The sequence below is a fragment of the Melopsittacus undulatus genome, chromosome 1 (genome assembly GCF_012275295.1).
Source record: "Melopsittacus undulatus isolate bMelUnd1 chromosome 1, bMelUnd1.mat.Z, whole genome shotgun sequence".
In the NCBI taxonomy this organism is placed as follows: Eukaryota; Metazoa; Chordata; class Aves; order Psittaciformes; family Psittaculidae; genus Melopsittacus; species Melopsittacus undulatus.
The window spans coordinates 131,482,928-131,505,992 of NC_047527.1; the positions used below are offsets into that span (position 1 = coordinate 131,482,928).

The window sequence follows — 23,065 nt, forward strand, 5'->3', positions numbered from 1 at the left end:
ACTTAGTTGCTGGCTGAGGTCAAACCATGACAAAGTGTAGGAAAAGAGGCTTGTCAATGCATGTATTATTTCCTACAGGCTGTATAAATGAAGTGAGAAGTTTTAAACATCTTCTTCTTTTGGTTTTAGGAGGGATTTTTGAAGCTTGCTATTTTTTTTTAAAGAGCAGCCTGCTCAAACAGTGTTTTTATCTGCCATGCAAGCACATGTTTCGTTATCATCTGGATGGTTCAAATCTAGAATTAACTTTTTCCCTGACAGGTGGTATTCATATGTGGTAGTAAATAAGTACTCTAAGTAGCATCCTACGCTAATGTCTGTAAACGTACAAGTTACCTTATTTTGTAAAAACAATTCCTTACTGATGCTTGAGAAATTAAAAATATCTGTTCTTAAACTGTGATTAGATAATTTATGTAGGAAGGGAGAAGGAGGGACAGTGTAACATCTTTGCGTGCCTCAGGTGACATCTGTTGAGAAAAATCTAAGCCTAAATTAGTAATGGAGAAAGAAGTAGAATTTTCATACTTTTTCCTTACAAAGACTTTCAGAAAGTATCAGTCATACTATTAAACCTACTACGAACCTCCTATTTTAAGAGATGATTTTTCTCTAACATAGTCTTGACTTTTTTACAGACCTTTGGTAGTCTCAAGCCCTTCTTTTTTGTAGGTAAGTTTATGGTATGTTTGGATCAGAGCATTAACATCCATTTGTGGTAGTTCTTCACACTTAGTCACTATATCAACCCATAAGAATTTAATAGCTACAATAGTGATATTACCTATGACAGCAAATGTTTTTGAAACTTTACAGATCATGAGCCAAGTTGAAGGACGACAGAAGAATCTTGTACAAGCCATTGAAGCTCTCCCAAGTTCTGGGCCCCTTTCTGCCTTGGATCAGGACTTGCTGCTTTTGAAAGCTACCTCTGCTGCCACCCTGAGCTGCCTTGGAGAATGCCTGACTCTGTTACAGCAAAGCATGCATCAAGTGGGCCAGAATCATAACAGGCCACTGTCATCAGGTAAGCACAAGCTCTCTTGGGTATTATTTATGTGCCTTGGGTTTTTTTTTATTATGATACTGAAGCAGGCAAAATTACACATTCCTCAGAAGGGCAGGTTGGGGTGAGCAACTTGTAAGTTTCTACGGCCTCAAGTATCACAAATCTTTTTCTTTGCATAGAAGAAGATGCAAATTTTGTTGAAATCAGAAGAGAGGAGGAAAAGAGGTTATCCTAAGTCTTCTCAGGGAAATCAGGTTCTGAAAACAGCAAGACAAAAAAAAGGGGATGGGGAAGGGGGAAGAGAGACATGGAGAACAGGTAGATAAGTACTGTATTTTTAATGACAGTGCAGAACCTGCCAGATTAGTTTGTTTTGCCACCTTATTAGCTTTTTTTTCTTTTTAGATTGAAATCACAATACAGATTTTCTTGATATGTAATATTATGCAGCAAAAGTGAAAATCATATTTCTAGTTTTCCACATGGAAGGATGCTGCTGAGGCAGATCTGTTCCAATTTGCTGTTTTCTTTAAAACTGGAAATAGTTCTCCAAGCTGTTATTAAAAATAAAATTAAAAATATCTATGGCAAACTTTTATGAGCCTAAAATATCAGTGTGATTCTGCATTGAGCTCTGCAAGCATGAACCTCGCAGTCCCCATGTAGCTCAATTTTTTTGGTTTACCCAGTATTGTCTCTGTCCATAATATCTAAAAGGGGGGTCAGTTTGTTTCCATATGCAAACTGCACTACCTAGTCTAAGAGCAGGAGTAGGACTTAATGTAAGAGGAGCAGCAGCAGAACTCTGGATATGGATGGGCGTTTAATGTTTTCTTCATGTGCTTCAACAACATCCCTCTTACAGTAAATTTACTACTGGTGGGATATGCCCTCAGGACTGCTGAGGCAGCCTAGGTAAGAAGCCCTTTGAAGAATTCATGTTGTGGTGAGACTAGAAATGTGAGAGGGTCAGCTGAGGAGTAGGCAAATAATGTAACAAGTGTTCTTGGGGAAAAAGTGTAAAAACTTATTTTGTAGCTATCCCACATCCAGATTCTGATGTATTTCATAAAGGATTATATAAAAAAATCAATAAATTTTATTTTCTACATTCTGTCTTATAGAAAATGCAAAAAAGCCCCTGCACTTTCCTAAATAGTAATGATAAAGTGCATTTAATTGAATTATTTCATATAATTTCATTTCATAAGAGAATAGTTTGGAACAAAGATGAAAAGTAACTGTCTTAGTTTCAAAGTCCTTGAAATTTGTTTTTCATGTTTATATGATCTAAGTGAACTGTCAGAGATAGATGACTTGAGTTGTACGTGTCCTTGGATCTATGTCAAAATAATTTTCTGTTAGATCAGTGTCTTGATTTGAAAATGATTTTTGAGGGTTTGTGCATGAGAACAGAGAAAAGCAAGCATAGCATTAGTAATTGCTGAAAGCAAATTCCATATTTTTGGGGGAGAAAATAAAGTGGAAAACCATAGCTATAAATAAAATTTAGTCAGTGTTTTTGTTCCTCCTAGGAGGACAACTTGTACAGCAGTACCTTTAAGAATCAAAATTCTGTAGTACTGGTTCACATGCCCATTTGGTGTAACTGTGAGAACCTGAGTGCACAGTTATCTCTTCAATGTGTGTGTGTGTCTATTCTTTGGTATATAATTAAAAAAGAAAAATGAAAGAATAACAAAAGCAGCTAAAAGCTGCTGAAATACTTCAGCTCTTCTCCCTGACTGCAGGAAATTTACATTTTTTGTTTTCGTTTCTTTGCCCTGGCTTTATTACGAAACACAGTTGACTGACAGAACCTGGCCTACAAGTCTTGATTACTGATTTTCCTACACACTTAATCTTATCCAGGCGTACTTTGATAGGCTTAACATTTCTGCTGAGTTGGCAGAGTGTCAGTTATCAAAGCTGCATTAACTTATACCTACTCAGACTAATGCGTTTAAGTAATCCTCTAGCAGACTCTCATTTTGAGACATATTTAATTTGGATTCTGTGTCCTCCAGGTGAATTTTTTAATTCCATACTCAGAAGGCGCAACCAAACGATGACCTTGACTGTCACCTGTCAGTACTGTCAGGTGAAAATGACTCTTACTAATTTAAAAGCTGTATGTTCCTCTGATAGGAAGTCTTAAATGCTTTTCCCATGAGATTCAGTGGCCCGGTATGATTTATTGCTAAATGTTTCCGTCCTAGTGCTGTCTCATTACCTGCTGCATAGCATCCAAGATGCTAGGGGAACTATGGGATAGGATCCACAGAATTTTGTAGAAAGAGACAGGGTAAGAAAAAAAGTTACCAAATTCCTGCCTCTAGCCTGCAGTTTATGAAAGCAGTCCAGTCCAGCAAAGCAGCACAGTCCTGCTCATGTGCAGTGTGAGAAATAATCAACGACTTAGCTTTGGTGGTTTGAACTTACCCTTGGGTTTACCTTCCTTCAGGGTCAAAAGCTCCCACCATTATGCCATAAAAGAGAGAATTGCCTGAAAAGTAGATATCGATCTTTCTTTGCTTTCCCTTTACCTTTGCTCAGCTTGTGTTCTTGAAGTCTTTATGGCCAATTATGCAAGGATTACTGATGACCTTTTGCACTGTAAGCTTTGCAGTCTTACCGCTCCTAATGCAGGGACTTACAGTAGCTGAATTTCTGACCTAGTACCTATGGAATGCACTCATGAAGATTATAGGTAAATAGCAGCTGTTTTAAATAGATTTACAGACTTTTATTGCTTTGAACAAGAAAATGTCTCCTTTTGATGTAAATATTTTTATTGTTTTGTTTTCCAATAATGCGAGTAGAAAGAAGGAAGCTTGGCATTCAGTTTTGTGGAATCTTATCCAGAATCTGGGACTGTGTAGCTCTTGACTTCACGTGTTTTTATGGTATCCTTTGTCATGGAATAGTTTAAGGATGACATGATTTTTCCTCTTCATTTTCGTGTTTTTCATGAGTTGACAGTCTTAGACCTGAAGCCTACAAGCAGACATGAAGATGAAACCAAAGTCTTCAATCATATCTTGAAGGGTAGTCAATACATGTTTTATTTCCACTCTAAAGCTTCAGGGAAAGGTTTTTGAGATTGTCTTTTTTGTTAGTGTTTGGTTTTGGAAGTATATCAACAAGAACAGTCAGTGGAGCAAAATCCTGTCTGTGTTTCTACTATTGAGTCAAAATAACAAATTAATTTCTAGCTGTTGTTGCTAAAGGTATGTGCATTGATCACTGGGAAAATTATCTGTAGGCTTTTTTTCTTTCATTGAAAAATATGCCAGAGAAAGATATTACTAGCTGAAAGTGTTTAAGTGTAGTTTGAGTTGAGGATAAGGAATTGCATCTGTACAAGCTTCTTCCAGTTTGGGAATTTTGCTCTTTTTGTGGAAGGGAGAAAAATGTCAAAGATTTTCTTACTACCCAAGAATATTACCGTTTAGATGCATGTAAAGCACTTGCTAATCAGCATTAACTGCCTTGTGAGAAGCTTGAGTTCTTTTAGCATGCAGACATGAAAAGAGTGCATTTTAAAACAAAAATGTGGAGAAGAAGCTTTTGTCTTCACTTAAAACTTGAAAACTTAATGTTATTTTTTCTGCCTCTATGGCCTTTGGCAGAAGAGTATGAGAGAGAGCCTATTGACTGCTATGACTAATATCTTTCTCTCCCAAACTATGAGCAAAGCAAATATCAGTGTTTTAAAGTAGCTTTACCAGCTAATGTTGTGTTTTAAGTATGGGGTGGGTTGTTTTGTTGTTTGGTTTTCTTTTTTTTTCTTCTAGTATTTTGGCAGAAAGAATCCTGTCTTGTAGCAGCAGCCTGCACACATAAGTCTGTTTTTTGAGTCTGTGTTTCAATATTAGCCATTCATTTACTGAATAAATCATCTCCCTGGTAGAAATTCCCTCCTATACTTTTCGTTTCTCACTTTCTCGCTTTTCCAAACTGTAAAATAAAATGTTGTTTTTTTTTTTTTTCCTGAGGATTTTTTTAAAAAAGAGAACCCAAACCCATTCTTACTATGGATATTCTGAAGTTTATTTGAATGTGCAAGTACTGCTTGTTTTAGCTGCCATGGCAAAAAATGAATTGAAGATGATTTTGGAGTTGGAGGGGATATACTTGAACTTTAATTTAGCTGATTCTCTGTTGCCTCCTTTTTCAAGAAAATAAATGGACAAGAAAGACAAAATCTAGATGCTTTCTGTTTGATGACAAATGACAACTAGGGATTCTCCTGCAGCTGAGATGGCAGGAGGAGAGAAAAATGAGCAGAGGAGTCTTCTTTCTTGCTTTCCCCTTTCCACCCCAAATGCTTCTGGGCAGGGAAGAGTGAGGAAAGAAGACAGAGGAGAACATACTATTTGTTACTGATGTAATTTACTAAATTTGGTGTGGTGAGTCAGGTTTCCATTAAATGCATCATCACTAGACTTGATTCTGTCAAGAATAACCAAACAATTTGCTGTTCTATCTAAATGCTAATACATTATTCCTTATATGTTCTTTTTGCTTTTAAAGATAAATACTATTTTCTAGTCCCCATATAGCATTAGCAGATAAATCATTGTCTTTCTAATCTGAAAAGCATATGTGCAGCTGCCACTTGCTGTTGCTGATTCAGCCTGCTTTAGGATTCAGCAGAGAAACGAAACTGTTGCATCCATCCCACGCAGCAGAAGGAACCTAGATATAATCTTGGTGTCTCCTTGAGGCCGACTGTTGCATTGGTAGTGGGATATTGGTTAGCATATAGAGTATATTGCAAGAGTTTTATCAGTAGATGTTAGATTACAGTTGTGCCAGGAAAAAACATAAGGTTTATTTTTTAGTCTATAAACCAAGGCCAGAGGACTTAAAAATAGAAAGGTTTTTGTATAGCATTGAGGTAGGTGTTAGGCATATTTCATGCATCAATGAACATACAAAAATGTGGTTTGAGGGTACATCAGGTACCTAGAAAATGAGAACCAGCAAAAGAAAGTTATCAATACTGCTTAGCTGAAAAATATTTTGTATAAACTCTCTTTGGGGAGAATTTCCTTTCTGCTGTGTGTACCTGTGAAAGGAAACCACTTTTCTTCTGAGAGCATTTGTGTGGAGAACAGCCTGTTGTGCCATCTGAAATAGATGGGATTTTATGAATTAAAGTGTTGCTATAGGGAAAGGAGTGTAGGTTGTGTCTGGATGCTGTACTTTTCTTATGCAGAAGTAGTCTCCTGTGCCTTGGTGGATTTGTTTGCTGTGTGTTCATCACTGTGGAAATCAATGTTGAGAGGAAACAAGAAAGAAGCTATATTTTGGGTATTTTCTATAGTGCTTTGTGTAGTCTTAAAGCAAACAGTAAAGTAGCTGTGTAACTATGAATGTTTTTGTCATTTGTGACTGCCTTTCTAGAGCATTTCTTTAGAACTATGAAATGTATCAAAATAAGAATTGAATTTACCTTTGTCAGCTGTCTTTGGCTATGACTGAGAACAGAGCAAAAACTGATTTAAAAACAAAATAGTGACAGCAGTTTCTTCCTGTTCTTATCCAACTCTGAAGATACATGGTTAGGTTTTATGCTTTCATTTGTTTTTTTTTTTCTTCTTGAAGTCTTTAAAGAAACAGGAATTGATCTAGTGATAGAAAATTCTGAGTGCCATAAATTGACAAAGATGGCAACTCCATTAGTGTGGATCAGGTTGAGTATAGATGGCAGCTTAGTCTGTGAAGAGTAAACTCCAATAAAATAATTTGATTTGATTTAATATGGGACAGAGAACAACTACCTGTACTATTTTGAGGTAAGAGTAATTTCTGCTAGCGCAGATGAGAATATTTTGGATGCGCAGCTGATAATGTGAGTAAAGAAGGAGCCACGTTGTTGTGTCCTTTAACTTTTTATATAGAGATTGTTTTCTCATCTTACTTGATTTTAAGGTTATTTCTATTGAGTTCTGTCTTCATACTCCACTTTTGCCTGAAAACTAAGCTGCCATATTGGGATGGGATGCTATATTGGGATGGTTAGAGAATGCTGACATCTCAGATTTGTTGATTAAAGATCATCAAAGTTTCCCTGGTGATACTTTGAAATTAGGCATTTTTTTCAACTGACTTTTTTACTTGTTTAGGCTTCTGTGGTATATGACTAATGCCTTTTACTGTATGTGTCTCTTCTGCAAACTAGCCAAATTCCAGACAGACAGAATTTAACAAAACAGTTTTTCTCATATGCAGAGGTGTTGAGGAAACAGATGTGCTTTATCCTTTGGATCGGAACTCTGAGCATCCTGTTGGTGTGGGCTAGGTCATAATATGCTGTTAAGATCTGTTTAAAAACTGATAAAGCTGGCAAGATTTGTTGGTTTGTGAGGGTGCCATTGCCCTTGGGACAGGTGGAAACACATGCTTGTTCTAACAGTTGCTATTTCTATAACAGAGTCTCTAAAATGTGTGGAGAAAGATGGAATAAATAGTCTTTTTACAGTGTGTTTGTACTGAAGGGGAAAACTAGTATAGTGGTTTTAAAATACGTAAGTGATGGTGAAGTAAATGTTCCCACTTAAGAATTTCCCCTGGAGCAAAGTTTTATTTAAGTGGGAGCTTTTTCTTGTGCTTATTTACAGAAGTTAGATTAAACAAAAAGTTGTTTACAGTGAAGGCCAAATAGGCTGTGTGCGAAGAGAGAATATGGATAGCCCAAGGAAAAGACTGGATCACTTGTTTTCAAAGATTGGTGTAAAGAAAAGTCAGTTGAGTATTTTTTTCAGTCTCTCTGTAATAGGAAAATAGCAGCAGTAACACATTATTCTGCTGTTTGACAGGGAGAAACAGAAAAATAGATTGAGATTTGCTACTGCAGGATCACAAGGGATGAGGAGCATAAGTGTGCTCCGTAAAACTCTCTGTGGCTGTTTAAAAGTGAAACAAGTTTATTTAAACATCTTGGTTTTATTTGTTTGGGTTTTTTATTTTTTTTCTTTCTTTGAAATCTGTACTAGGTAAGATCAAAAAGAATATTTATTTTTTAATGGTTTATAGACATGTGAATTCCCTCCAAGGAGCCAATATTTGAAAATTTCCAGTTTAGTTTATTGTTCATGCTGATGGTTATGATTCCTTTGTTCCATGCAGTGAGAGTCCATTTTGGATCTGCCAAAACAATCTTCAGATTATCCTCTGAATCAAAGCTTGTTTTGAGGGATCTAGGGGTATCCTTTGTTTCCTAGCAGCAAATTACTGACCTGAGGAGAAAGCAAAACACTATGACTACCAGTCACTGTGCTCTTCATTCCTTGCCATGTATACTAATAATGCGTGTGGATGTAACTCCATCTTTCGAATGAGGGCAGTTAGCTTTCTGACCAATGTGTAAAGCCAGTCCAAGAAAATGACCTTTTATTGCAGTTTCTTTGTCATCGTTCATGTAACAACTAGGATTTAAAACATCTACTGGCATAGTCCTCAAAGTCATTGGAACCCTAAAAGCTTTACAGTTTCAGGCCTGACAGCAGAGCCACAGAAATACTCTGCATTTGGCAAGGGGAAATATGGGTTATTGTGTGAAATACACATATAAATTAAAAAAAATGCTGGACTTTTTTCCTCTGTTGATTACTCAGGTCTTTCATTTTATATTTAACTATTTGCTGATGCTTTCTTCAGCAAAGAGTGGTGCCACAAAATCACAGTAGATAGACCTGAAGTTTTGTCATGTCATCATAACTTAGTGCCATTTTAGATGAGAGGAGTTTTCTGTAATTATCTTCAGAATTTAGTAAGAGGTCAGCTAAAAGATTTTTGGCCTATTTTTTAATAAAATTGTTAATATATTATACCTCACCAGATCAAACAATTTATTTTAATTAGGAGGCAACCTCAGATAACCCTGGTGATACAGAGAAGAGAAGCAGCATGTTCTTTAATGTACTTTGTGTTGATTTGCACTATCTTAAAAAGCTGTCAGTGGTAAGAGAAGGAAATCCTCCCTCTGGCACCAATTGTATTTTCACATACAAATTATGGTAATAACTAAAGAGCTGTGATTTTCTTTTCCATATCTCTGCATTTTATAGCAGCCTGTAATTAATAGCTGAAATTTAAGCCCTGTGCTCAGGGCTACTGATTTGAATGTTGATAGTATGTTTTAGAGCAGTAAGGAACGAACCTGTGCCTTAGCTGATCATTCTTTCTGTCTTGTCATCCTTAAGTACTGGCCCATCCTGGAAATTGGGTGTCCCCAGGAATAAAGGTTGTTCTGGTGTCTAGTTCTGTTTGATTCATACTTAATATGTGTCTTTGCAATGAGATCTCTTCTAAACTGTGGTCTTGGGACCAGTAGAGAGCATTTTAGCACTTAATCTAGAAAGAGCTTTTAATAGTACAGACGTAAATAAAATACAGCTGCTAAACTTAAAACTGATTTCAGGCAGAAGAAATGTAGGGTTTACTTGGATAACTTCATAACTATTAAAATAGTGATAGAGAATACATGCTTTACTTACCACGGTGTGTCACATTGAATAATCTTTATGTGTAATCCTGTCTGCTGGTAGGAGTAACACTAAAAATCTTCTTTAATTGACTTTTAAAAATATTTATCACAGAAGAATTGGTACAGAAGATGCTGGAAGATTTTTGTTACCAAAGTAAAACTGTGTGTGGAAGCAGAGAAGAGATGGCAGTAGATTTATGTTAGTAGAATGATCAGATGAATGGAAGAAATCTGTAATCTGTCAGTTGTGAACTGATATGGATTATTTTCTGCTTTAGAAGGTATCCTGGGATGGTCTGGGCCCAAGTCACACTCCACAGAGCAACTGAAAAATGGTGCTCTCAGCTCCTTATCAACTGCTAGTGCCAACATTACATGGGCAATAGTTCCATCTGCAGCCCAGGATGGACCGGCACTACAGCCAAATACAGAGGTAAGCACACTAGGTCTCTAGGCCATTTCTGTTGTATCTGAGACTTGACCTTGGTTAGATGCATCATGGTTTAGCGGTGGATGTGGCAGTCCTGGGGTAAATGTTGGACTTGATGACCTTAAAGGTACTTTCCAACCTAGTTGATTCTGTGATTTTATGTATGATTGTACATGCTTTTAGTAATTACTTTGTTTTCTTTATAGCGTCCTCTTTGTTTGAAATTAGTTGTGAAAATGACAAGTTTCATGCAACAGTGCAGTTTAAAAACTAGAAACATACATTAACGATATAGTGATGTGCCTTTGCTTCTCTGAGGTACTTTGGACAGCGGACTGTGGCAAGCATGCAGTCTCTTTCCTAGTCGTAAAAACAGTTAACAGACTGTCAGTACACATTTCTATCTTCTGGTGATAGAAAAAGCTGCTTTCTATACTGGTTTGAGAAAGAGAGGAGAAATTAGGACCACAACATCCGCTTGCTACTTGTTCTTCTATGTTGCTGCTTGCTCTTGGGTGTCTCTTGAACATTATTGACTGTACTTTGAGTTGTAAAACCATATTGTTTTCTGACCCCTGTTACTGTTAAGTGATTGTGGGCAGAACTTGCCCACATCATCTTGCACCAGCCTGTTGATTTGTGCTTTTGTGGCATTTACTTGGTAAAGGGCAGTTCTGAAGCATCGACTCTCTGAGGAGGCTCACAGCTGCGTATCAGGCATCTTATGCACTGAAAGTCTCTCACCATGACAAACTTCTCCAGCTTCTACTGTCTGCTTCGGTTACCAGTGCTGTCCATCAGGAAAACACTTCACTCTGAGACCCCACAGATTGTAGGGCACCTGAAGCGTGTGAGACCCGGAGAACTGGGAAGAAGTTTTTGAGAGAGCTGAAGAAATAAGTTTCTACTACTAGCAAATGTTCTTTGGCAGTTGGAATGGCTTAAATTAAATTATGTTGCCTTTAGCAAAATGTGTAATGGCTGGGGACATCAATAAAACCGTTTGTTTTCTCAGTTTGCTCGTAGTATCTTGAATTGAATATAGTTCAGAAAATCCAAGGATAAACCAGATTGATCTTCTTTAGTTGCGTGGTCCTCTTCCAGATCTGTCCTTAATAATTTCAAATTCCTAGTGCCCATTAATCACAGGATTTAAATTACCTGTAATTGCTTTTTATTAGGAAGTTGTGTAATTTGTTTTTCACATAAGCCAACTGCAGTTCTGATAGTGCTTTTTTAAGACAAATAGGTATTTAAGAATATTGTCTGGGGAGTTACCACCTTACTCAGTGATACACTGCAGTTTGTTTCATTGGTTTTTTTAGATGTTTGTATTCTTGACCACCTGGTAAAGCCAAATGGATTGTTGCAGCAAGAACATGAAGAGCAGCCACTGATTTAACTCATCTCAGGGTATCATTTTGCAGTTGAGTGGAGCTATTTACATCTTATTTTAAATTACTTTTTTTTTCTAAGGTCCAGTCTCTTTCTGTTGCTTGCTGATGAGAGATACTGAGTTGCTGTTACAGCTTGAGGCACTACTTTGCTTGTGGAATTCATGATTTATTGACGAGTACCCTTGAAGAGAAGGATATCATCAAGGGAGAATATCACTGTTTGTAGTACAGAATCCTCAGTGCTTTGTGGGCAGTCTTTCTGAAATCATCACCCTGTATTTGGAGGCCCTGAGGCCCCTTAAAGGGGGAAGGGGTGGGGAGAGAATAAATAAGATTAAATTATGAAAAGATCAGCTGAAGATGGTGGTTTTGGCAGAAGCAGTAAATGGAGGTTTGTGGATTGGTGGAGCAACAAGAAGCAGCTGAATTCATGTGTGCAATATTTGTTAGTACCAATAATACAGTTTATTAAGCAGAAATTCAGTTTTGTCCCAGGAAGATGGCCTGAATCAGGAGTCATTCCCTCAAGCTCCTTCCAAACCTGTGTCTTCATTTCCAGAGTCCCTTTTGTTGTCTGAGATTGGTACTGTTGGCTCCCAATTTGAAGTGTTCTTTTCAATGTAGCTGACCTATTTTTCAGTTTTGATCATTTTGATCAATATGCCATTGCCCCATTGGAAGGCTCAAGCACAAAACCTGAATTATGTAAGAGGTGAATAGTTGTATCTAACACATGTTGATGCTTTTGTTGGATACTCATCTTCATAACAAACAAGTTGTCATGCCCTGTTACAGAGGCTGCACCTCTCTTGGCTGCTGTCATCAGATCCTTTTCTAGGAGAGGAGTTGAAGTTTCTCTTGTGTGCTGCAGGTCCTGCCCATCTCTCCAAAGCTGAGCAAAGAGTTGAACAGGAAGCTGGAGCTGCTTGCTGTGACTGGAGAAAGGAGGTTGAGAGAGCAGGCTTTGAAAAAGAGAACAATCTTTTAAGCAACAGAACTGTTATGCTGTGAAGGATGAGAGAAGTAGCTATTCAGGAGATGATGTTGGACATCCTCCAAAGTTATCAAAGGTGTTTAACTTCACACACTTTCACACTTTAACAATTCTGTGTGCAGTTTTTAAGCATATTATTAAATGTATTCTGGCCTGTTTTGTGTCCAAGTTAATTTTCAATTAGCACTGACTATGCTAATTACTCAGTATGTAATTATATATCTGCAAATCATTTCATACCACTTGTTTTGTGGTCCAGATACATTGTTGATAATAATTGTGATGGCAACAGGAGAGAATGAGAAAACACATCTAGATGTCATTGTTTGACAAATTTTTTTTACATTGAAGGCCCTGATTTTTTTGTTTATCTGGTAGCTCCTTTTCAATGTAGAAAAGTGGAATCCACAAATGTCATTCAACTGAAGCTTCTCATAATGATTTCCTTCTTATAAACCCCAAACCAGGCACTGCATGATCCTCTTTTCTGAAGAAGTTAATAGTATATTAATGGGACTCAGCTTTCAAAATATTCCTGCGAAAAGAAGTGAATCTTGCTTTTTTTTACAGACATTATGAGGGTGCTATTTCCTCTGTTTGTACTGTCAGCATTAATTCCAGTTTCTTCTTTGACTTGGCCTAGATTTTTATTGTTAAAATCTGTACTTTTTATGATATAATCTCTATCTCTTGGACAGAAGCTATACCCCAAAGTAACAGGAGAGAGCTTTTTGGCTAATGCTTGGCATAATACAGTAGATGTACTAATCAAACGAACTGTGAATTGACCTCTAGTCTAAAATAGAAAAAGCTGTTAAATTACTACTCTTGAGGAACAACTAACTCAGCTGCTTATATTATAGAATTTGCTTATAAGGAAAAGGTAATTTTAGGTACACAGGTCAGCAATGATTTTAAAAAGAAAGTGGAGATTTTCGGTGAGGGGGAAAGATGAGTGCTGAGGATTCTTTCCTATATAGCAGGCTGGCAGGCAGCGGTTTCCTGGCAACGTGACCAAGTGGGTGAACGTGTTCCATGATAGCTGTGTTAATTCTCTGCACAGCATGCAGACACTTTGCAGCAGTGCATTAAGGAACATCATTAACAAAACAGGGGCTTCCTCTCTGCCATGTTTTTTTTTATAAGTTTATGAAAAGGCATGGAGCTTTATAATTCTCCTCTGGAATAACAAGGTTCATCTGATACCATTTTCTTTGAAAACTTAAGCATTCTTGAGGGATATAATGGGTTAGAAGTTGAGCTTCGACGCTGTAGGTAACTGAAGTAAAACTTTTCTTTTTGGTCTGAGCAGTCAGGGTTTCAGGAATGCAAAGATTCTCCCCTGGTGAAATAATATAGCAGCTAAAGATCCTTCTCTTTTGATAATGTGTTGGTGTTTACTTGCTTTTGTTAGTTACGGTGTTTCTTGCTTCCAAATGCAGGGATATTTTTTTGAGGTATTGCTTAAGATTGTCCAGATAGTAACAGATTTTGTGGCAGAGACTATTTTCTTTTATGTTCTTTACCTATTTTAGATTGTCCTTTTTTGATATTGCTGTTTCATCTTCTCAGCTGAGTTTCCTTTTTAGGGTTGAGACACAGGACAGCATGAAGTTAAAGCCCTGTTACCATCATTGAAAGAAGTAACCCCTGACAATGAAAGGCTGGATCAAGCACTTTTATTTTTCATACTTTCCAAGTTTTATTTCCCATTTTTGGATTTTTTTGATCTGTCCACTGGAAACATCAGGTGGAAGCAGGGATAAGAGCTGAGTTAAACAGAACTGTTCTCCACCTGGTGTGAGTTGATATAAAATACTATTTTTTGTGCATCCCCTGGTGAAATACTTTGGACTCTTTGGCATAAGCTAAGTTATAGTTTTAAGGTACTTCTTAGTGCTTTTGCCTTTAAGCAGAACAGGACAAACCTGGTATTGAATTTGCCAGAATACCCTCTTCAGAGCTGTTACATGAACTTGCTCAGTCTGCAGTAAACAGGACCCTGCTTCCTTCATTTAAGGAAATTCTTTTCAGAAAATGCTGGAATTGGTTAGTTTTAAGATACCGAGTCTCATTGTGAATTCAGGTATAATAAACTTGGCACCAAAGTAGAATAAAGGTGTGTATCATTTCCATATATGAGTTACTGTTCTAGTTCAACTGGTGGTCTGATTCTCCTTCTGGGCTGACAAAATGTAACTGCAGGCCAAATGCTTCCTCTTGCAGCTAAATATAAATGGGTAACAGGCTGTTCTTATGTGGGACCTGAGAATGAAGGAATCATTTTACTTCTGATCTAACAATTTAGTTAAGATTTATTGCAAAAATTATGCTGGAGGTACATCTGTGATTTAGCTCTTTTCATGTAATTTTTATTCCTTAAAATTTGATGACAGCTGATTCCATCCTGTGGATCTGGTATCTATGCTGTCTTTCTGCTTTCCTGTCTCTAACTTTCCCTGTATACATGCTCCATATTGAAGTGTCTTTTTAATAGGATTGTAGTTTTAGCTCTGTAGGATTGAGGATTTAGCTCTGATTATCTAACTGTTAAACCAGTTTTTAATTGTGATAGTGATTGCAAGGGCAGTTAAGTCCAGGTTATTGAAGGTATTTCAGACTCCTAGGTGATCTGACCCAACATGATCTGAACCTTGATGTTTTCAACTGTAAGAAGGAATTGCACTATTTGCAGGAGGTACTGAATTGTTTAGCTCTTGATCTTACAAGATTATTTGTTTTTGTCCAGTCTCTTCAGGTGCTAGTCGCTTTCAAACTGAAGTTGTTTTCTGTCTGTAGGTTAGTATACATCCTAATATGATGATACTCATCCTTTGCAGAAGATATAATAGCCTTTAGAACTGTCATAGAATGTGTTAGTGATGCTAAGAAATAATTTTAAATGTGCTCCTGCTATTTTAGAAACTAAAATTAGATACAGTATTACCTTTATTTATCTGTGTCTGGGCAGACTTGCCTGGGACTGTGGGATTTTTCATAATGTAAATTGTTTCTAGTGTTTCCTAGTTCTTTTTTGAACTTGACATAAATCTGTGTAATTTATGTTGGAAGATCAGTTTAGCCATGAATATACAGTGCTAGCCACAGGCGCAGTAATGGAAAGAGAACAGATCAGGGTGGGAAAGTTAACATTTGCTGTGTTGCGGAGTACTTTTTCACTCTGTCTATAATAAACAATAGACATTCCAGGATCTCTGAATGTGCTCTGCTTTTTACCTTCTGCATGATTAAATACTTTTTGGGCCGAAGAGCACAGTAAATGGGCTATAATGACTTGTATAGATAAATTAATCTCTAGGCAAAGGTGGTACCAGTTAATCCATTCACTAGCAGGCCATCTAAAAAATGAAATCTGAGATAATCAATTGAAAGTGTATTTAAGGGTAACCAAGGAAAGGTATATTTGAGGATTAAATGCACAATTACACTAAAAGTAAAATGAAATGAGCCTAAGCCTGCTGCAGCAGCACTGATGATGACTAAGATAATCTAGCTAAGTTTGATTTTAATTTTTGTTAGCATTCTGGACCCATTACTGTGTCAGCAAATGATCTCCAGTGAAACTGTTTATGCAAATAATTAATAATCATTTAACTCCAGCCAAACCCATTGCATTTTGCTGATTCACTCCCATCTCCAAAATGTATGTGTTCCAGCTGCTATCTATATAATATATGAGAGTAATATTCCTCTTAAAATAAAAATATGAAGATCTGATACAAAATTTGCATCCAGTTTAAATAAACATGAGGCTCTGGTTCATGTGGCATTCCATAATTGCTAGTGAAAATTGGTGAAAACTAATCATTGAGATATAAAGAACTCAGGTTCCTGTGCAGTAAGGCTTAAAAATTGAGTTAAAATGGATCAGTTTCTTACTCTGTTTATTATAAAACCTGTGCCCTCTGCGAAATGAACTCTCAAGCCAATGTTAATTTTATTTCAGGATTCTGCACTATTTGATTGGTTGTATGCCAATTGATTTGCTTTGTGCTGTAAGTTTTATTTCTTAGTATGTTTATGTATGGGTTTGGCAATACTGCCCATTAGTAAACTTACCCATCTCATTAAGACTGTCAATATCTTAGCTAGATTTTAGTAAGTTGGGCTTTTGAACTCTTCTAAAATGAGTGTTTGTCTCAGGCTGGAATTGCTTTATCTATCTTAGCGAGGCAGTACCCAAACTGGCTTCAGCTCTTTCATCCGCTGTTGCTAGAAAAAGGGTTTTCTGCTTGTGGTGATGAATTCCAGTGATTCTTTGTTTGAAAAGTCCTGGGTATGGAAACAGCTGGGGTGAAAGTGTTTCATTATAAAACTTTGCCTCAGAGAAGTAGTTAGAAAGAGAGAGTCAGGATTTTTCTATGTTGTAGTGTACAGAGAGAGGACAGTCATCTTCACAGGCTGAGATGCACCAAGTGAATCATCAGACTGGAAACAAATCTTACAAACTTTTCAAGCAGAAAATTCCACTGGCCTCAAGAAGTTATCAGTATAAAAGATAACAATCTTCTAGTTTCATGTATACATTGAATGTGTTTGTGGTAGCAGTAACAGTGTGTATAGTGGATGGGTCAAGAAATTGCAGGAAGAGTCAGACTAGTTCAATAAGCATGTTGTCTTGTGGAAAGATTGTTAATATTACTTGTATTTAATTACTTTACCATTTCTTTCCTCTTACAAATATGCTGGCATGTGATGCTGCATACAAGAAAAGCATTGCAAGAACTCAATTTACATATAGATTAGTATTGTAAGACCAGATGATTGTAAAGGTTGAGTTCGTAGTTGTCCATCATTTTGTGCCCTGTTTGTATATGTGAATGGTATGTTATTGACTAAAATCATAGCATGTTTCTACCATAAATTTGCTTAGCTAGCATACTAAGTGACATAAAAGAGAAGAGAATTGCAGCTGGCTGAATGATTCCAGTTCTGTGACTTCCTAACTTTTCAGTTACGGGGCTTTGCAGGCAGAATCATTATGGAATCACAGAGTACTCCACATTGGAAGGGACCTTTGGGAGGTCCTACAGCTCAACAGTCTGCTCAAAGCAGAGCTGCTCAGGTCAGCATGCTGAGGGTCATGTCCAGTCAAGTCTTGAACACCTCCAACAGTGGAGGTTTGACAGCCTTTGCACAAACTGTTGCAGTTTCTCTAAGAATTTATCTGTGGGAGCAAAGGTTTGAGTATGATTCCGTACCTTATCAGTATGCTGTACTGTCAGGTGGGCAACTAAAATTGCCTGCTGGGTCCCTTACCAAAAAGTGTTTGACTTTCCCTGCTTTGCAGGAGTATGAGGCAAGTTGTTTCTAGTTCTTCAGGTTTCTCCACAAGGATATCATTCTAGAGATGATCCCTTTTAATAGAGGCTCTAGAGACTATAGCCTTATGCTGTACTTTCCTCCATGTTAGTCTTCCTTACCATCCTGCAGCTCAGTGCAGTCTTTTGCCTTTAGCTCTCCAAAAGTTATCAGCTTGTAACAAAACTGAGTATTTTTCAGGAAATTGTTCTTCACTAGTATCTTTATTGCATTAGGTTTTGTTAAAATTGTTTATGATGTGATACTGTATTTCTTGTGGGTTTAGGTTAGCATAAAATTTACTGTTGTGATTTATGCTAGCCTTCAAGGTTTTTTTGCTTCAATTTAGGACAAGTCCTTGGGGTTTTTCTCTGAGCATTTCTTATAGTATAATGTTGTTCTTTCTTTCTGATGATACCAGTGATGAAAAATACTTATTCCCAGTTCTGATTGAATTTATGTAATATTGCAAAGTCTTTTTGTGGTTTAGGATTCAGATTAAATACTGCTGTGCTTCAGTAGCTCTCATTTAATGAAAGGCGCTCACAAGATGTCTGGACTGGTGCTGGTACTTTGTTCCTGTGGAGTCTGTGCTTGGAAATTAGCTGCCTTTCAGCTGCTTTTCAGGACTGACTGCATTAGGTTTATGAAAATCAAAATTTTCAAGACGGAATTGTCTTAGGAAGAAGGTATGAACATGTCAGGGAAAAGTTATCCAACAAACAGTATTTGGTGCATTACAGGATTAGAGTGCTGTGGGTAACCCAAATGAGGACCTCTAAAAGGATGTTAAGTCACTGGTTCTTTATTCTTAACATAATAATTTTCATGGTTAGTTTCTAATATTTTTTCTGAAGGCTTACGCAGACTATACTGGAACATAAACATAGATGCTCTTTGTTTCATGTTCTCTTCCTTAAACAAGAAATCAACCCTATTCTTATATGTTACGTGGTTCTCCTCACTACTATATTGTTATGTTTACCCCTAAGTATGGTCACAGGTCAGAGTGAAACACAGCTGCAGTGTAGGAAAAGGAACCTTTTCGACCTTTATCTTCAGAGATGAAAAGACTTCTGTTCCCAGAGATACTTCTGCAGAACATTAACAAAAAAGCATTAGTAAAGCTCTCAGAATGGTGAATATCTGGATAATGTGCTGGCCTCCAGATGCTTGTCAGATTGGTTTTGTTGGGAAAGGAAAAAATCATAGACCTGTGATAGAAGTTTTGTAATTATTTTCTTTGCTTGCATCATCTGTATGTCAGCCTGTCTGTGAAGTATTGGTATCAAGATACATTTTTACTTTGCTTGCTTCACAGCGAAGGAAGGGTCACCTAAAGAGAGCTAGATATTGCTTGATTCAATAGGTAGCTGCAGTTACTGGCATCCAATTAATCATGTGTGATAGACAGACTGCTCACATTGCCACACTTTGATCCTTGCTGTTGTCCCTAGCTAGAGACATTTTCTGAACATCCAGTGTGCTTAGCATAGTCAGTAAAACAAAACCAAACCTCAAACAAAACAACAGACCATTATATATATGTAAATTATCCACACCCACTCAAAAAAAAAGAGATGTTTTAATCATTGATAGTCCTAGTTTGAAGAATTTTATTCTCTCTGGAGGCCTGAATTACCAGACACAAGTAATTAGTAAGAAATTAATTTCTGGACAGTTTGTAGACAATTTTTAATTTTCTACCAATGGCTTCTGTAGTTTGACCTGTCTGTGATGAATGATGTATTCAGGATTACATAAAAACTTTGCCCCCTCTCTCTCGCACGCCAAGCCCAGATGGCAGCCGGCTCCAAGATGGATCAGCTGCTGGCCAAGTCTGAGCCCATCAGTGATGGTGGTAGTACTTTGTAACTTATTTAAGAAGGGGGGAGAAAATGCTGCACAATAGCAGCTGGAAGAGAGGAGTTGAGGATATGTGAGAGAAACAACCCTTCAGACACCAGTGTCATTGCAGAAGGAGGGGAGGGGATGCTCCAGATACTGGAGCAGAGATGCCCGTGCAGCCCCTGGTGCAGCCCATGGGTGGGGCAGACTGTCCCCCTGCCGCTCATGGAGGTCTACAGTGGAGCAGATCTGCATCTTCAGCCCATGGAGCAACCCACACCGGACCAGGGGGTTGCCTGAAGGAGGCTGTGATCCCATGAGAAGCCCATGCTTGAGCAGGCTCCTGGCAGGACCCATGACCCCATGGAGAGAGGATCCCACACTGGAGCAGGTTTGCTGCAGGACTTGTGATCCCATGGGGGACCCACACTGGAGCAGTCTGTTCCTGGAGGATTGCATCCCATGGAAGGGACCCAAGCTGGAGAACTTTGTGGGCTGTTTCCTGTGGGGGGGACCTGACACCTGGAGAAGGGGAAGACAGGAGGAAGGAGCATAAGGGATGATGTGATGAACTGACCACAACGCTCATTCCCCATCCCCCTGTGCTGCTGGGTGGGGGAAAGGTAGAGAAATCATGAGTGATATTAAGCCCAGGAAGAAGGGAGGGATAGGGGGAGGTGTTTTTAAGAGTCGGTTTCATTTCTGATTATCCTACCCTGAGTTGACTGGTAATAAATTAAATTTCCCCAAGTCAAGTCTGTTTGGCCCATGACAGTACTGGGAAAGTTCTTGTTCAAGTTCTTGAGCAAGTTCTTGCTCAGCCCACTAGCCTTCCATTATATTTTCTGTCCAGCTGAGCAGGGGATTGCCTTTGGTGGACAACTGGCATCCAGCCAGGAACAAGCAACCACAATAGCATGCTAATATGCTAGTCTGTATATAAAATAGTTTAATAAGTACAACTTACTGGATAAGCTACATTTGAGATTCACATCACTGCTGATGAGGGATGGGTGCTGAAGGCTTGCATGTTTTTCTGTCATGTGTGACAGCTGCCAGGGAGAAGGCAAGTGACACAAGTTCATGCAGTTTTGTTGATTCTGATACAGTGACAAGTTGTGTAAGCTGACAGCTCATTATATATTACTACTTTTGGGGTATTCTTACTGTATCTGTTTTACAAAGAGAACTCTTAACTTTGGTACTGAGGCTGGTGAAAAGTTTCTGAAGCCAATTTGTCACAATTGTGTAAATGTGCTAAAGCTCTCTGACCTTACAGAATTATATTTAATCTTACACCCACAGAAAACCTGTTTGCAAGCTCTCAAGTTACACAAGTGCAACTGTAAATGATGCTTGCAAACCTATATCATTAATGAAGGGAATCTGAAAATCAAAATGGGGCCTTTGACTTTTATGTGCACTGGTAGAACTAATTGTAATTACATGACTGTGGAAAATATGGCAATTCTTGCCTAGTCTTAAAATGCTAATTCTGTTTAATGTTGCTTCTGAACAAACTGCAAGTAATTTATTCAATCTTTCTCTCAATGCAGAAATGCTTCATATAGTGTTACTTTTTTAGTATCTCTTGCAGGGTTTTTTTTTTTTTTTTAATCTAGAAACACTTGTGGACTACTTCTCTTGGAATATTATTAAATGATGTCTTTTTATCTGGTTTTTTTTTTGAGTTCCTAAGATTCATCCTTTTGCTCCTGACTACGGTTCTTTTCATACTGCATAAAAACTTTGTAATGCCTTAATGAAAATTCTTAGAATATTTTTGTGTAATTATATGAAGAATTGCTTTGTGAGGCCTATGCAAGTCCTCAGTGTGCTCCTGTCAGTATAAATATGGTCTCTGCTTATTATTGTAGTGGAGAAAGTGCCTTCTTTGCCCTGGTGTTTCTGTTGCCTCCTTCAGGAATCCTAGGCTCCTGAGATTAGAGGAGAAGTCTTGAGGAAGGCTTTGGTGGAGGAGAAACAGGTTAGGCAGCGCTAAAAGCTGCACATATGTAACTCCATGGGGCCTGATGGGATGCACCTATGAGGCCAGTGTTACTGCAGGGCCACCATCTATTGTAATGATATTGTCTTGAGTCATGATGTTTGGGAGAGGTTCGCAAAGGCTAGAGGAAAGCAGATGTCTCTCCTATGTTCAAGAAGGGCAAAGAGCACGTGGGGAACGGTAGTTTGATCAGCCTCACCTCAGTCCCTTGGAAGGTGGATGAAGCCATGCTGAAGTCAAGGCAGATAACATCCACTGCTCTCCCCTTATCGATCCATTCTCCATGCCATCATAGAAAGCTATCGTTTTACAGGAACATAGCTTCTAACTCTGTGATTCTATCCCAAGCTTGTCAAAGCATCTTTTTCCTGAGGACAGTTCTTTTAAATGCAGAATATTCCATTCAGAAACTATTTCTTTCCCTTACAGGTTTCATCTGTTAAAACAGAATCAGCATGTTTTCTGATGAAGGCTGCTACTAGAACATCTGTTACATATCACAGCAGATGACCTCTCTAAATTTATCAATCCCAGTTCTAATGAAGTGACCTGTTTAAAGACCTGTTTAAAATAGATCTCTGCTAGTTTGTGTTTTCATCTCTTCAGTGTTCTAAAATTTGAAGTGAATCCCTGCATGTGGTTTTCCAGTCAGATTTTTATGAAAATGCTGGTGCTTCAGCCCAGTGTTGGAAACTCATTTTGATTAAAATGATTTTAAATATAAGCCTCTTTTTGGTGCTTATTTGTACTTGGTTCAGTATTTGATTCTCAGGGTTAGCACCCCAGCCTAGCTGTGCTATTCATTCCAAAGCTGAGCTGCACACAGCTCGATAGCTTTTCCATTATGCTCTGACCACACAGGAATGGAGCAAATCACTGCTTTCCTAGTTCAGCTTTGCAGTTATATTGGGGGGAGGTGGAGAGTATGCCTCTGTCTGATAATTCAGAAAAGCTGCCATTAAAGGATAATCACTCAACATAATCCTTTGTATTCTACTGACTGCTAACACACTGGTTACTACTAAACTGTATGCTATTTCTATGGAGGAAAAAAAGAATTAAAAACTTGATTGGGCCTTTATGATTTTTTTTTTTTAATACAGTAGCTTCATCTTTTAGGGCTGTTTGCCCACCCTTCTGTTGTTGTACTTACCTGGTTGGGTTTTTTTAAAGGAAATATGTATTAGTTGAAAATGTCTATTTTCTCTGCTTTAAAAAGCAATTCAGTAATTCCTTAGAACAGCCAGTGAGAGAGGGAAGTACAGAAAGGATATTGCTTACTGAAGATGGTTCCTGTGACATAAATTGTAAGCCTCTACTGAAGTTCTTAGTTTTTGCAAGTGTGAAAAGATACAGATAGTTGATACCATTCTACATGCACTGAAGGTCACTTGTATGTTGCCAGCTCTAATAGTAAAGTTGTGAAATTTTGGTGCCCTTGCATATGTTCTAAAAATAGGTTATAGTTAATTAAAATTACGGTCCTTGTTGCAGATGGTCATTAAACACTGTCCTAATGTTATATTGTACTCATCCTCCCTGATGAGCAGAAAGTCTTTC

General features: G+C 37.8%; 1 protein-coding gene across 1 annotated transcript in view; it reads left to right on the top strand.

Moving 5' to 3' along the window:
* Positions 1-23,065, top strand: part of OSBPL10 (oxysterol binding protein like 10) — a 106,618-nt gene that overhangs the window by 59,625 nt on the left and 23,928 nt on the right. The window contains exons 5-6 of the mRNA XM_034066625.1: positions 817-1,027; positions 9,785-9,939. Of these exons, the coding sequence (XP_033922516.1) occupies positions 817-1,027; positions 9,785-9,939 (366 nt within the window). The remainder of the gene's footprint in view (positions 1-816; positions 1,028-9,784; positions 9,940-23,065) is intronic.